The sequence below is a fragment of the Mesocricetus auratus genome, unplaced genomic scaffold (genome assembly GCF_017639785.1).
Source record: "Mesocricetus auratus isolate SY011 unplaced genomic scaffold, BCM_Maur_2.0 Super-Scaffold_100015, whole genome shotgun sequence".
Lineage (NCBI taxonomy): Eukaryota > Metazoa > Chordata > Mammalia > Rodentia > Cricetidae > Mesocricetus > Mesocricetus auratus.
This window is the reverse complement of record NW_024429198.1, coordinates 33278693-33293763: the sequence shown is the minus strand read 5'-3', so window position 1 is coordinate 33293763 and position 15071 is coordinate 33278693. Positions and strand designations below refer to the sequence as shown.

Below are 15071 nucleotides of genomic sequence, written 5' to 3'. Positions count from 1 at the left end.
TCTGAAAAGTTATGGACTCAAAAACCCATCCATTCCTAAGATTTTAGGATAGAGAGTTGTAGCTTATGATAAACTTTCCTGGCTATGGCCTCACCTTCTGCAAACTAGTTACTGTTCTTTCTAGTGAGTAACAATCCTGTTACTGTTCTTTCTAGTGAGTAACAATCCTTACAATCTTTCTGATGCTTACATTTTGTCTCAACGTACAAACAAAATAACTGCCTGGCGTGCAGGAATTGGTGGCGTAGGCCTTTAATCCCAGCACTCGCAGGCAGGAGCAGGTGGATCTCTGTGATTTCAAGGTCAGCCTGGTCTACAGATCTAGTTCCAGGGCAGACTCCAAAGCAATACAGAGAAACCCTGTCTCCAGAAACAAAACAAACAAAAATCTGCCTGGTGGATTTGGGCTGTAGAACAGAGGTCACGCCCCCACTCCAGTCTCATAATCTGGTTACACTATTTCAATTCATTTCCTTATTTACTGGTGGACTAGTAATAAGTAACTTGGAGAACCTTTGACATATTCTCTTGGTTTTAAGCTAGAAAAACAAATTCCCCGCACGCTATTCGATGCACTTTAGGCAACGTGTTGGACCACAGCCAATAGGCACAAAGGCCTGATAGCTTTGCAGAGGATGCGGTAACAAGTGTAGGCATTTTTGGGACAAGCGTGTTCGCGCAGCTTGGGACACCCACTCAAGCTTTATGAAGAGTGCTATTTGATAGGATTCAGAAACTGCGAAATCTCCAGTCAGAGATACTCCTGGCTCGCACTTGTAGGCTTGATGAACACCCCAAACAGGACCCGATAAGTAATTAGCACACCACAGTCCAGGAGAGGCGAGCAGGCGAGGTGGATACTCTAAAAGCAAGGGGCGGGCAGGCGAGGTGGACACCCTAAACCAACCACAGCCCCAAGCTAGAACTTCACTTTGAAAAGAGCGCCAGCTGCTCGAGGCCACTGCACAAGATCCTGTGCCAAGCACAGGACTAGGGCAGAAACGAGTGGGACCAGCAGGTACTCAGTCCCGCCGCTCCAGTATTCGCAGTGCATCACGGGAGTGTTGGGACAGGGGTTCGCGTTGCATGCTGGGAGTGGTAGTCTCTCCACGACAGCGTATCTCTCACAGCGGTCCGCTCTCAATGCTTTTAGCATCCGAAGTCTCCCGTAGTCGGAACTCGCAGTGGACGACGGGAGTAGGCACGAGACTCGCGCTGCATGCCGGAATCGGTAGTCTCGATGCGTCAGCACTTGCAGCGTGTGACCGAGGTCTTGTGACAGCGACCCGCTTGGCATGTCTGTAGTCTCAACGCCGCGGCCCAGCGTCCGGCGGGTGTGGACCAGCGCCTCCCGGTTTCGCGTGGGCCGACTGTCTACCCACGGCCTGAGAGCACGCAGTCACGCGTCCGCACGCCTCCGGCCCCGCCCCCGTGACGTAGCACGCCTCCCGGAAGTGAATGCGCAGCGAGCGGCGGGTGAAGCCGGTGTCGGAGCGGGAACCGCAGTGTCGCCGCCGCCCGCGGTGGGCGCCGCGCCCTGAGCGCCTGTGTTTTCGTTCCTCACCTCCGTTGTCCTGACCGCCCTTGCCGCTCGCTGGGTCGCGATGGAAGCGCCGCCCGCGGCCGGCGTTCCCACCGAGGGCGCTCCGGCGGCGGCCGGGGCTGAGGTGCGCTGCCCGGGCCCCACGCCGCTGCGCCTGCTCGAGTGGAAGGTGGCTGCAGGCGCGGCGGTGCGCATCGGCTCGGTGCTGGCTGTGTACGAGGCCGCTGCTTCCGCGGAGCCCGCCGCACCAGCCCCGGCTCGCACCGCCTCTGGGGGCTGCGTGCGCGCCCCGCGGACCGAGCGCAGGCTCAGGTCGGAGCGCGCCGGCGTGGTCCGTGAACTGTGTGCGCAGCCAGGCCAGGTGGTGGCCCCTGGGTGAGTGTGCGGAGACCCGGTTCTCCGGGCTCTCAAGGATGTCGGGGGGGGGGGAGGGTCTCAGGGCTACCGCTGTGGTCGGGCGTGCAGAGCCGCCCGAAGGTGCTGCAGCATGACAGTATAGGAAGAATGGTCGCCGTTTGTGATCTTCTCAGACCCCAGATACTTCGAGCTTGAAAAGTTCTCGATGACCCAAGGTTACCCTTTTGGGAAATGTTTTGCATTCGTCCCTCTTCTATAATTGGTGGACTCCACCTTTGTGTGTGAAGGCAACTTGGGTGGCTGTGCCCACAGGACTACTCAGGCAGGTTCCAGGCTCGTTACTGAAATAGAAGCTGTGGGGCGTGTGTGTCTCTTTAAACGCTTATAAAACTTTGTGAAACGCGGTTGTAAAACCCGGTGATTCTGCATCATAGCCTCGGAAAGAGAAGGGCCCAGGCTGCATCGGGTGATGGGCTCTTGGTTCTCAAGAAATCCGAGGACTTTTTTGCTTCGTACTTGTGTCCTAGCTCTACAGGATCTTGAATTGGTTTGATCTGCCGCTGTCTGGCTTTATGCTCGATTTTGCCAGAGTTGTGTGTTGAACCTGAGTTAACACGTGGGCATGTGTGTCACATGGCTGTGATAGTTTTGGTTGTAACAAACAGAAACTACTGGTGTGTGTGTGTGGGCGGGTGAGTGCTCCTGCCTACAGTATGTTGTGCTGGGAGCTTCCTTCTGAAAACATCCTTTCTGTTCCTTTTCTGGTGTCCTATGCTTCTTTGGTACCTGTCCTGCCTTTTGAGTATTTGCTACCCATCATTCTCCGAAGGGAAAATTTCCATTTTCCACTGCCTGACTGTCTTCCTGGCCACTCCTCCTAGTGCATCTTTGTAGATGTTGTTTGGGTTCTTGGCCTTGGACCTGGCACCTTTCTCCTGCCCACTGAGGGTGGGGTGGCACAGCTACCAGAAAGACTTACTTCTTAGGGGCTGACCCCCTTGAGAGAGCTGTCTGCTTGGTTTCTCTGGGAGGACAAGGCTGTGGGCTTGGTAGGCACTGTTCCTACATCAGAGAAGCTACTATCTCAGCTTCACCTGAGCCCTCTCTAGCAGTGGTGGTAACCTGCTTTTGAGTAGAAAATGCCCACAATGAATGTCTCATTTCATTCTGGTCCCCTGTGGCAGCAACACAGGCCCAAACAGGTACTACCATTGTCCCATAACTGGCTAGTATACATACTCAGGCTCAGATCCACCACTCTGATAAATCAAACCTACCTGGTTCATTACCCAAGGAGTCAGCCGAGTGGCTACCAACTTTTCTTTGATGTTTAAGATCTTGGTGCTCGGAGCAGTGGCTTGTAGCGGGACTCGAAACTGATGTTGTGTCCCTTCTTAGATGGCGCATCTTGGTGTCCCCGAAATGATTCTTGGAATTCTGGACCACTCATGGTACATGTATCATCAGTTCAGTGATGTCAGTTGAATTCCTACTTCTGGGAAAATCATTAGCAACATTACTTTGATTTAAAATGTTTTCTTCCCTTTTCCTATTATGTGCATTTGTGGACTTCATTTTGCCAGCTTTCTGGGGAGTATTGCAGTGAGGTGATGTGCATATTTCCCATAGTACTCCTATATGCCTGCATGTACATGGTGACCAGTGTGAAAGATCCAGGAAGGAGCAGTTAACAAAGCCTTAGTTTAAATCTGTTTCATGCCCTAATGTCGATCCTAATAGTTCCTTTGGAATAAATTTCATGGCTGTGGGTTGCCTTTCCCAGTTGAGTTCTTGGGTGTTTGGGCATGAAGCCAGGGTTGATTGACATGCAGTAAGTTTTTGGAACTACCAGCTCTTGGGAACACCAGTTAGGCCTCCCCCAAAATGCCATACTTTTGTAGAACAAAATAATAAAAAAACCACTTTGTACAAACACCACTTAGTAGAGAATTATCTTGATACGGCATCAACCTGGGAGAAGCAGCATCCACTGAGAGTCTGCAGAGATGGTGCAAGGAGCAGTCAACAGAGCTCTTCATTTTCAGTCTGGACAGGCTTTTGTAGCACACAGATTTCAGCTAGGTGGGCCTTGACTCCACAATTTAGTTGTACAGGTTGGGTGTCCTTAATTCTAAAATCCAAAGTCTAAAATATTTCAGTATCCAAAGCTACGGCATATTTGCCCTTGAGTTTTCCAATGCTTAACATGTGAGACCTATGTAAACATACCAAACTCCACATGGCCCCCACAACTAACTGCAGCACTTCTGGTCTCTAGAGGGACTTGCATATTAGGAAGTCTTTCTAAAGGGCTTGTGCATTTCCCTGTTTGAGAAGACAGAGTAGTAGATATCATTTGAGCCTGGTATTGAGTGATACTTGCCATGACTGTTAGACCTTGGTCAACAAAGAGCTGCCTGGCTCACACCAGGTACCCTGAGCCAAAGCCCTCTGTTATTAGAAGGGTTTCTGTCTCTGGCTGCAGCCTCATCCAGCAGCAGTTCCGTCACAGCAGTGGCTTCACCCCAGGTGGGACCCAGGAAGGGAGGGTATCAGGAAGAAGTAGCCATGCCTGATCACCCTAGCTAGATGCTTACTTCTCTCTGAGCACATGCCGGAATCACACTAAGACTACTTGATAAAGAATTTATCAGTACTGGAAGTTTGTTCATGATCTCAAGTTCTGGTCTTCCAGCAATACTGCTCCCTTTGTTCTTAGTGCTGGGATTAGAGATGTGCACCACTGAGTTTGACTACATATTCTTAAATCACATGGGAGAGCCAGAATTTACTGACATTTTCATTGAACCTTTGTAGAGTGATTATTGGATGGTGGGCCTTAGAGCCCGCCCACACACACACTTAGTCACATCCATTTATATAGAGTTATGATGGGTGAATTCAGAACTGTTTTGAGGAGACTCTTACCCACCTTCAGCTTGCTTGTTGGCAGAGGAGCCACCTGTTTGTGAGCTTTCCTTCTCCGCTTGAATCTCCCCGCACCAGTGGGACCTGTGGCTCTTGTGATGAGTGGCAAGCTCTGTACACTGCTGAGGAACTTGGTGGTAGAGTGTCAGTCTTATACAACTGCCTAAACAATACGCAGCTGAGTTAGTCTGACAAGCGATAGACATTGCTTCTGGGCAAACTGGACCTGCGTCTTCATCTGTGTACTGCACTGTTTGGTCCTCATTGGCACCTCTTCTGAGATCAGACCACTCTTAAGCCCCTGTAGGCAGCATGAAGATGTTCTAAGCCCGACATCTTTGTGATTTTCCTGCCCATTATTGTCCTGATTTCTCCCAGGGTTGACTGACACCACACTTTTGAAGAATGAAGGAAGATCACCCACAACCTGGGTGTTATGGCACAGCTGAGCCCAGATGTGTGTGCACTTACTTGGTGACAGCAGACCTCATTGACACAAGCCTGTTTTTGCTGAGACCAGGAAGCTGGGTAGAGAAGGTGGCTTGTGTACTTAATAAAGATTGACAAAATGAGTCCCCTGTGGTTGTAGTTGGCACTGCTGTTTTGGTCATTAGCAACACCCAGTAATGCCACATCTGTGTTTGTTCCCAAAGAACTCTGGTTGAAGTTGAAACATATCACTAGGCTGTCTTTTGAGTTGTGCTGGTACTGTTTCCGCAGCACTTCATCCTCCTGGATGAAAGATGCTCTTCTCCCAGCAAACGGCAGGCACTAACTGTCGCCCAAATGCAATATACAATCGCTGCCGTTTGCTGGGAGAAGAGCATTTGCATAGCCAACCCTGGCAGGATCACCCCTGCTAAAACACGGAATTATTCCAGTTGCCTAGAGGATGAAAAGAATCTTAGAAAGCCTGTAACAAAACTCAGGGGTTGTTCTTAGGATTAGCCCCCATTTCAGTGTTGGAAAGTTAGATGGGCAGAGGGGCTCCAAGTCAAAGCACACCCAGGTGCCATTCCACCGAAGCTGGTGCTGTGCACCGTCTGACCTTGGGAGTAAGATTCTACACTCCCATACCCAGAACTTTTATGAATGAATATTCTTGGCTAAATACTCATAACTTTCCCTGTTGGCGTCTGTTCTATCTAAATAATTACTCAGAAGACATTCTTGTCTGAAGCTAGGGAAACTGTTACTTTAACTGGACTTGTTGAATACAGATGATTTGTACTTCAGATGGAGCTGCATTATATTGTGTTGTGTTCCTGGTTTTGAAGGAACTCTTCAGGCCTTTTTTGGTTCCTGGGTTTTGTGGGGGGTTTTTTGTTTTGTTTGTTTTGGTTTTTCGAGACAGGGTTTCTCTGTATTGCTTTGGAGGTTGTCCTGGAACTCTCTTTAGATCAGGCTGGCCTCGAATCCGCCTGCCTCTGCTAGGATTAAAGGTATGCACCACCAACACCCGGCTCTGCAGGCTTTTAAGAAGCCTGGCAGTCATTTAACAGAGGCCTCTGAGATAGGTGGGCTTTGAAGTGTGTCCATCTAGGAACAGCACATTGGCTCTAAGATTTGTATGTGCACTGGGAAATGTATTGCTAGTCTTGTGTTTTCTTTATTTCTTTATTTTAGAAGAGATTAAACAAGGGGTTCAGAGGTTAAGAGCACAGACTGCACTTCAGAGGATCTGAGTTCAATTTCCAGCACCTACATGGTAGCTCACAACCATCTGTGACTCCAGTTCTAGGGAGCCCAACACCCTCTCTGTCCTCTGCCAGCACCAGGCATATATGTAGTACACAAACAATGTATGCAGCAGAATACACATACATATTAAATAAAAAAGATTAAATGAAATCTTCATATGTGGAGGAATAGAGAATCAATTTCATATATTTTTTAAATAATGCATAGATAATGTTGTCATTGCCAAACATGACAAGTGATATAGATCCATTGTCCCAGGAAAAGTGCATTTTATTTGCAGGAAGAGAAAATAGAACAAATTAGTTTTGAAATGGTTAGAAAATATTTAGTAAACCATCAGGTGATTAACTCAGGTGCATTGTCATAGCCAAAAAAAAAAAAAAATGGCCAGCAGCCAGCGAGCGCTTCAGACTTAGAGAAAAGTGACAAAACAGCAAAACATTCTCACCTGAATGTCACTCAGGTTTCTAAAGTGTCAGCATTTACCATGTTTACATTGCCACTTTTCTCTGAAGAGTTGGAGCATCAGTTGCACTGAGATATAACGTTCCTAAATACTCACTCCTAAATACTCACTCTTCAAAACACAAAGTGAGCACTGTGTAGTCATCAAACCGGAAGTTAATGTCTGTGCAGTGCTGTGTTGTCCTCTGCAGACTTCTCTGCTTTCCTCCTGACTGTGGCCTTTATAGTAGAAGCAAACTACTATAAAGTAGTAGTTAAACTGTGGCTCTGTGTGTGGCTCAGCGGATTGACAGTGGTGATAATCCTTCCATGAGGTCTTCAGCTTGAGTTAGTCTCACCTTGTGTGGTTGAATGTTGATCACTGGGTAAGTGGTGGCATCTGTTGGGTTCCTGTTATGGAAAGATACTGACTTTCTCATCGGGTTTTACTCATCTGTAAGTTCTGTATATTCTCATCAAACTTTGACCCTAAAATAACTAGGTGTGGTCTACTTTTCTTTGAAGCTTGTGTAGGCTGTGTTCTCTCTGGGCCATCAGTGTACATATTGTACCTGTCTCTGTGTTTTGGGGGGGGCATAGTCCCAACCCCAGACGCCTACATCTCTCGTGCTCCAGAAACACCAGAAATAGGGTTGGGAATGCTCAGCAAGCAGACACAGGCATCAAGAGTGTGGCAGCAGATAGCATGTGGGCTTTGCTTATAAGTTGTGTAGCCCACTGCTTAAGTTATGGAAATGCTGTGTTTGAAGCTGAGACTATTTGCAGAGGATTTTTTGCCCATGGCTTCCATACTCCAGGGAAGACCAAACTGGCCAGATTACCCACCAAGGTGGTTATCTTTGTTTCCAGTTCTGTCCTTACAGCAGACTTCATTATGACTTTACTCCTGCCTTTGATGGTAGCTCAGTGCTGCCATGTAAAACGTTCCTTGTCTAGTTTCTAGACAGGCACAGGAGGGAGATAACCGGGCTGAGCCCACAGAGGCTGGTGGGCAGAAGTCTTATGGGCTCAAGGAATGTTCCTGTGTCTAAATTAATACTGATAAGGTGGTAGCACTTGGGTGGTCTCCTGTTGGAGGATTGGGAGGAGGTGGCACATCACCTACTTACTCATGCAGCCTATGCTGCCGTGTGGAAGATGCTGACTTGTTCCCCAAGCAGAGTTTAAGTTTAGCAGCTTATGGAAAATGCGGAACTGGTCCTAACGCTTGTACAGAAATACAGGGAACCTTGAACAACCACTGGGAAAAAGAATCGAGTTGAGAGCTTTTATTAACTGGTTTGGAGACTTGTTTTAGAGCTACAATAATCAAGGTCCCATTCAATTTTATTGTTGACTTGTGAGGGTTCTTCATGCTAGATAGTAAAGTAGCTCTTTGTTAGGACTGTGGGTCCCTGGCCAAAAACTCAGAGAGAGCCTGCACCTGGCACTGGGCTTCGTGTTTAGTTGTAATCTGTCCTAAGTCAGGTTTGGTATAAGGTATGAACATTAAGTCAAAGGTCCTCTTTTGCTTTGCATTTTCTTGCCTATGGTATCACACAGCACTAGTGGAAAAGGCTCTCCCGTCTCCACTACATTGTGGTGTAGGCCCTTGGGCATATGCCCAGCTCAGGTAGGTCCCTCTCCCTGAGTAGAAACCCTGTCCAGTGAGGCTCTGTGTCTTGGTCTTGACCTTCTACCTATTGCAAAGTACCATATATACCAGGGAAGTGCCCTTTGTTGTTCCTGCATGGCTGAGCTTCGGTCTAATCTTTGTCCTGCTTCCCTTTCTCTCTCTCAGAGTGGTGTGAGGGGGGCAGTGGAAAGTCTTCTCTGCCCAGGTCCCTGGGAGAGCCAGGTGCCCTGGCTTAGAGTATGATAGGTCAGACCCTTGGGAGTTCTGCTGGGGACAGGCGAGACCCAGTGCTCTTGAGTGTAGAGTGGGGCAGGCCAGTTCTGGTTTCTGGGAGGTGACCCTGCTTCTGGAAATTGTTAATTTCATGCCACTAGGAAATAATTGGAAAGGTCCCAGCAACAAACATGGGCCTGACAAGGACCCTGCTGAGCCATATTGGAGATGTGAATCTCTGCTGAGTTATGAGGGTGCAGCCTCTGCTTTTGCACTCTTGAGAATTGTCTGTAGTAATCCCTCCCTGAGGCAGTGGTGTGTGTGGAGATAACAAGAAAACCAGTTTCTGTTTATTTAGAAACTAGAAAGTGGATTTGGTGGCATATCCAAGTACTTGGGAGGCTAAGGCAAGAGGATGGAGAGGCCAGTGTGGGCTACATGGTCAAATGTTGTTTTCAAGGAAAACAAGCAAACGACCGGGGATATTATAACTCTGTCAGGGAATGCCAGATGACTATGAGCTGCTCTAGACTGGGAGTCATCTGTGGGAGGGAATGGGAGTTTACTTTGGAGTTATGCAAACCTGTGCTTATAGTAATGTAGGCAAAGCTTTGGTATTAATGCATTCTTTGTCAGAAACATGAGAGGATTGTGTGCATGTAGTTATTGAGACCATCTGTATGTCATCTTCTCTTCAGACTAGATCTCTGCATCTCGTTCTTTCAAAGCAGTAGACAGATGCTTGTCCTGGCTGGAGTAATTTGAGAGTCAGATGGAGCCAGCCTGAAGACTTGCTTGGGATGCTTTTACGAGACAGGGTTTCTCTGTATTGTTTCGGAGGCTATCGGTCCAGCCCGGCCTCGAACTCACAGAGATCCTCCTGCCTCTGCCTCCCGAGTGCTGGGATTAAAGGCGTGCGCCACCATCGCCCGGCTTCCAAGAGATTTTTTTTAACGTAATTCAGTTGCTAATGTTTGCTTCTGTTTTTGCAGAGCACTTCTGGTGAGATTGGAAGGATGCAGCCATCCTGTTGTCATGAAGGGCCTGTGTGCTGAGTGTGGCCAGGACCTGACTCAGTGAGTACACATGGGGAGTGAGGCTCAAGAGTCCTAGGCTCTCTTTTGGGTGGGTAAACCCGTGGGTACTGAGGGCAGTGGTGCTCAAGGCAGGATACAGGGTCGTGCTGCCTCTGTGCAGAGTTGGACCCAGGACCATGGCCAGTTCCCAGGGAAAGAATCCTTTTGTTTTCAGCCATCATTGCCTGACACCCTAGGTTATGCAGGGTACATTTCTTCAGTGTTTCTGGAAGGCATATGCTTTCCTCGCAGTTGAGACTACAAATCATCTCTACGTCTGGAGCACACACCCCTACCCCCTTTAGGATATAGCACAGCTTTGACTCTGAGCCTGTTTTTCTGATGTTCTGTAGCTGACCACTGATACTAAGTGTTCTCTATTCAGTCAGCAGTGTAGGTGGAGGGTGGCTGTCACTATCTTTATTTGGTTCCATGTAACTGCAGTTGGTTTACACAGAATTGACTCTTGCATTGAGCACATGACTGGCATATCTGGCTGTAGGTGTGCCTTAGAGCTCGATTTCTACTAGTGTTTTCCTATTTTTAAAGACAGGCAGCATTCACTTGGCTATCTGTACAGGAGTATGCTAGGATAGGAGTGTTGGTTACCATGTGCTGAAGGCATGCCACTCACAGTTAGATGTGCCTTCCATTCGCTTAACCAGATGTTCTTTCCACACTCACAGGTTGCAGAGTAAAAATGGAAAGCAGCAGGTACCACTTTCTACAGCGACCGTTTCCATGGTCCACAGTGTGCCGGAGTTGATGGTGAGCTCTGAGGTGAGAGAAGCGGCTGCTGCTGGACTCTTTAGGGGAGCTCTGGAGCCTGGATTATAGACATCTTTTCATAGGCAACCCTCATCTGGAATGTAGCTTTCCAGGCCTCGGAAGCTGCCATTTTTTTCTTTTTCCTGCATTAACACCTATGTCTACATGGATGCCTCGAAGCCCCACAGCTCTTAGTTCTGTGTATCAGTGACCTCCTTGGTGCTACCAACACAATAGCAGGCAGGGGTGGCTTCTGTTCCCCTTGAGCCAGACTTTGCTTAGAGATTCTGTGATAGGCTGCTAACATGGAGACAGTGGTGATGGCTAGGAACTTGCTATGTGCTTTTTCTTAATCAAATTGAATTTTATTTTTAATCAAAATATACATACACTGACATTTTTCTCTTTTCCTTTTTGACTTTAGCAAGCTGAAAAACTAGGAAGGGAAGATCAGCAACGGCTACATCGAAACAGAAAATTGGTCCTCATGGTTGATTTGGACCAGACCCTGATTCATACAACTGAGCAGCAGTGTCCCCAGATGTCCAACAAAGTGAGTGACACCAGCTTTTCCCACGGTAGCCCTCACAGCAGCTGTAGACCTCATGATTATATTTCAAAGTACATTATCTTGTTTTAAGTGAATTCCTATGATCACCTAGATGTGGGAAACAGGCCAGTCATGTATCTGTGTCTGGGCTGGGCCTGGTAGAAAGTGGAAAGTGGCCTCTTACCATTAGCATTGAGCTTTTGTGTGAGGGGGCGTTGGGGGGTGGCGCTGACACACAAGTAATGCTGTTGGGGACATGGTCTTGGGAAGAGGTATCATGTAGAGTTCCTCATATCTGGATGTCTAGAACAAGAGGATATCTGGATCTGTGTTCAAGAGAAGATGGGAGTCACCATGAGGGAATCGAATTCTCCAGAGTGACATAGGAAGTGACCAGGTGTGGAGTCACATTGAGGTTAAGCACGGCTTGGTGGGAAGTTGAGGTTCAGGTGCAAAAAAGCTTTTGTTTAGCGCCTATTAGAGAAAGATGACCTAAAGCCTGTAGTCATGCGGACTGTTAACAAGGAAGGCCTAGCTAGTGTCAGGTTGCCAGGTTTTAAAATATTAGCTGTTGGGCAAGTGACACATAGACTATTATTTTAGATTTTGGGTACCATTACAGCTTTGTATGTGTCCTTCTGTGCCAGGGATGAGAAGATACTAGAAGCTGATCACAGCCTAGGGTATGGTTTACTGTAGAGCCAAATTCCTTTGTTTGAATGAACTGCTGTGGATATAGTAGTGATATGAATAGTGACCAGTGAAAATAATTTAATGACAAGTGTAGGTAGAGTTTTTGAAGATTAGCCTAATATGACTAGAGTTCCTCCTCCATGGCACAGCTTATACTTACACTTGTATTAGTTTTCTTTGTGTGTCATGGAATGTTACAGGACAGTGCATAGAAGGTATTACTGAATAGTGTATCATTTCAGTCACACCACCTGCCTGTGTAGGGAGCATTTGCAGGGCCCAGAATGGAAGGGGCTTTGTTCCTGTGCGCCTTTACATGTGTTGCTGTGGTTGTTTCTTTTATTGGGCCTTTGGAGTTGCACATTTTACATTAGTTCAGTAAGATAGCCTGAACCAGTTCTCACTTGTAAGGGATCTGAACTACTACAGTGTCTTCACAGGGGTAGTCCCTTTCACACAGATTACCTAAGACCATTAGGAAATATTTACATTACAGTTTATAACAGCAAAATTACAGTTATGAAGTAGCAACAAAAATAATTTTATGGTTGGGGGTTACCACAACATGAGGAACTGTGTTAAACTGTGTAGGATGATTTAGGCAGGACCAGATCTCTCTTAGTGTCAGTACTGCCAGGATTCCTCTAGTCTACAAAGGGCACCTTTGGCCAGGACTTGGGCCACCACTGAAACATAATTGTAGACCTCTGAGTTCAGTTCTGAAGTCTGAACTCCTGGGGAAGAGCTCTTTATTCTCGCTGTGGCCATCCATCCATCCATCCATCCATCCATCCATCCATCCATCCATCCATCCATCCATCCATCCATTACGGAGGTTGACGTTACAGCTGTTGGACTGCTTGCTGTTGAGAAGGTGAAGCTAATAATAGAATCTCTCACCATCCTGGTGTGTTTATACTAGAGCTAGGGAGTATCTATCCTAGAAGTCAGTATTTTTGCTGAGAAAATAATGGTAAATAGAAGTAAACAGATGGTAGCTTAGTTCCCTAAGGAAAACACGATTATCTGCAAAATAATAATGGGAATATACACATTTTACCTGCCTGCAAGGTGATCTAGAACACCAATTCATCACTCATATACCTGAGTGAAGCAGTTTATCAAGCCACTGACAGTTGTACCCTCATTAGAAGCTCAGGAACCACCATGGGTGTGTTTAGGACGGTGGCTACAGCTCTGTTGCTTGACCTGTAAGAACATGTGAAGTAGCAGAGGTGTAGGCAATAACAGGATAAGGTAATGCCACAGATAATAGCACAGATGGGACATATAACCTAGCACTGATCCCAAGACATGATTGGGTAGTCACTAACAGCCATCATCAGGCTGTCCTGATTGTGGTTATCACAGATAGTTATCATGGTGGTTATAGTGACTGATAGTTACCAGGTAGTTTATAGTGAGTAGTGTCATGGACAGTTATAATTATGAGAGGTAGTTATTGCAGCCTGTTATTACAGTGGCTTGTTGGCATAGCTATGGTAGTCAGTGGCATCCATCATCATGCACCTTCCCATGCTGCCTCATTCGTGCAGTATGTGGATCTCATGTGCCCTGTGCAGTCCCTCATCTAATCTGTACTTCTACAGACTTTGCAGGGTCCACAGCTCAGATGCTACCTGGGCAATTCTCCCTGCACCCTCTTCTCACTCTTACTCTTCTTCTTACAGGGCATCTTTCACTTCCAGCTGGGCCGGGGTGAGCCAATGCTGCACACCCGCTTGCGCCCTCACTGCAGGGACTTTTTGGAGAAGATTGCCAAGCTGTATGAGTTGCATGTTTTCACTTTTGGCAGCCGTCTCTATGCCCACACCATTGCAGGTCAGTCAAGCACAGTGTAAGGTCCACAAATGCACGTAGGTGGCAAGTTATTTCATATTTTCAAATGTATCTTCTTCAAAACAAAGAATGGTGCAGAAACTGAGGGTTAGAACTGGCAGTTGCAGTGGGAATGTTGACTGGGACCATAGGTGAATTAAACTTATGTGGGTGAGTTTTCAAAGGTAGTTCCTTTAGCTGACTAAAGATGGCTTTGGAGCTCTGTTGTTCAAGTATATGCCAAATACTTTATAGGCCATCATGAGTTACTTGAGGACTGAGGGACTGAGTGGCCTGGCCTTTGCTTGTCTTCCTGGGAGTCACTTAACGTCCTCTTAGTGTGCAGTGTCCACCAGATGGCAGCACTGTCTGGGGAATGAGTTTGGTAGGAAGTTACACTGAGCCTCTGTATATCTCAGTCACTGTCTGAATGATGAGGGAGGACATGTTCTATTCCAGCAAGCTTGTGGCATCTGAGTGGGTAGCAGTTGCAGAAGTTGCTCAAGTGAGCACTTTAAGTTCAAAGTCTTGGCACTGGGAGTGGGTACAGCTCTTACTGTGCAAGCTTGAAGACCTAAGTACACATCTCCAGCACCCACCAAAAATCAAAACGATCAGCAGTTTCTGAACCAGTGGGATCAGAGACCATGTTTCAAAACACAGAAAACAATGAAACAAAGAGAGGAAGAAACCTGGTGTTGACCTCTGGTTTCACACATGCATGCGTGGATGAGTACATCAACACCACACACACACACACACACACACACACCCCTACACCTACCCACCCACCCCACATCCACATGTGCACAGGCACATAGCACTTCAAAGATACAGATTGATCTCTGTCTTTGTTGATGGAGTTGGTACTTTAGAATCTGTTTAGTCTTTCGTTTCTTTGTAGCCTATTTTTAAATAGGCTTTGTTTTTTAGGTCAACTTTAGGTTCATTGCAGAGATTTCCCATATACATTCTCTCCTCCACAGACTCTGCCCCTATTGCACACACTCTACCCTAAACACATCCTGCCTCCCCGCCATCAACAGCTCCCACTAGGATGTATACTCATAATTTGTGAATCTACACTGATACTGTGTTTGTCACAAACATTGAACACATGTTAAAGCTGATCCATATTGTCTGTGATTCAGTGTTTTAAGGTTGTGACTCCTGTGTACCTGGGACATGGGATTTGAAGATTTGTGTAATTGTATAATCTCAGACCAATAAAGAACCCCGTGCTCTGAATGCGTATTCTAACCTTTAATCAGCAAGGTGATTATTAGGTGGCGGCCTTGGGAGGTTATGAAAGTGACCTCAGGG

The 15071-nt window shown here is 47.0% G+C and overlaps 1 protein-coding gene across 3 annotated transcripts in view; it reads left to right on the top strand.

Moving 5' to 3' along the window:
- Positions 1-1446: 1446 nt before the first annotated feature.
- Positions 1447-15071, top strand: part of Ctdp1 (CTD phosphatase subunit 1) — a 56720-nt gene continuing 43095 nt past the window's right edge. The window contains exons 1-5 of one of the 3 annotated variants that reach the window (XM_040757782.1): positions 1447-1918; positions 9815-9898; positions 10585-10678; positions 11091-11219; positions 13601-13751. In XM_040757782.1, the coding sequence (XP_040613716.1) occupies positions 1605-1918; positions 9815-9898; positions 10585-10678; positions 11091-11219; positions 13601-13751 (772 nt within the window). In that variant the 5' untranslated portion in view covers positions 1447-1604. The remainder of the gene's footprint in view (positions 1919-9814; positions 9899-10584; positions 10679-11090; positions 11220-13600; positions 13752-15071) is intronic. The other 2 variants (XM_040757781.1, XM_005065412.4) reach the window with 2 other exon arrangements.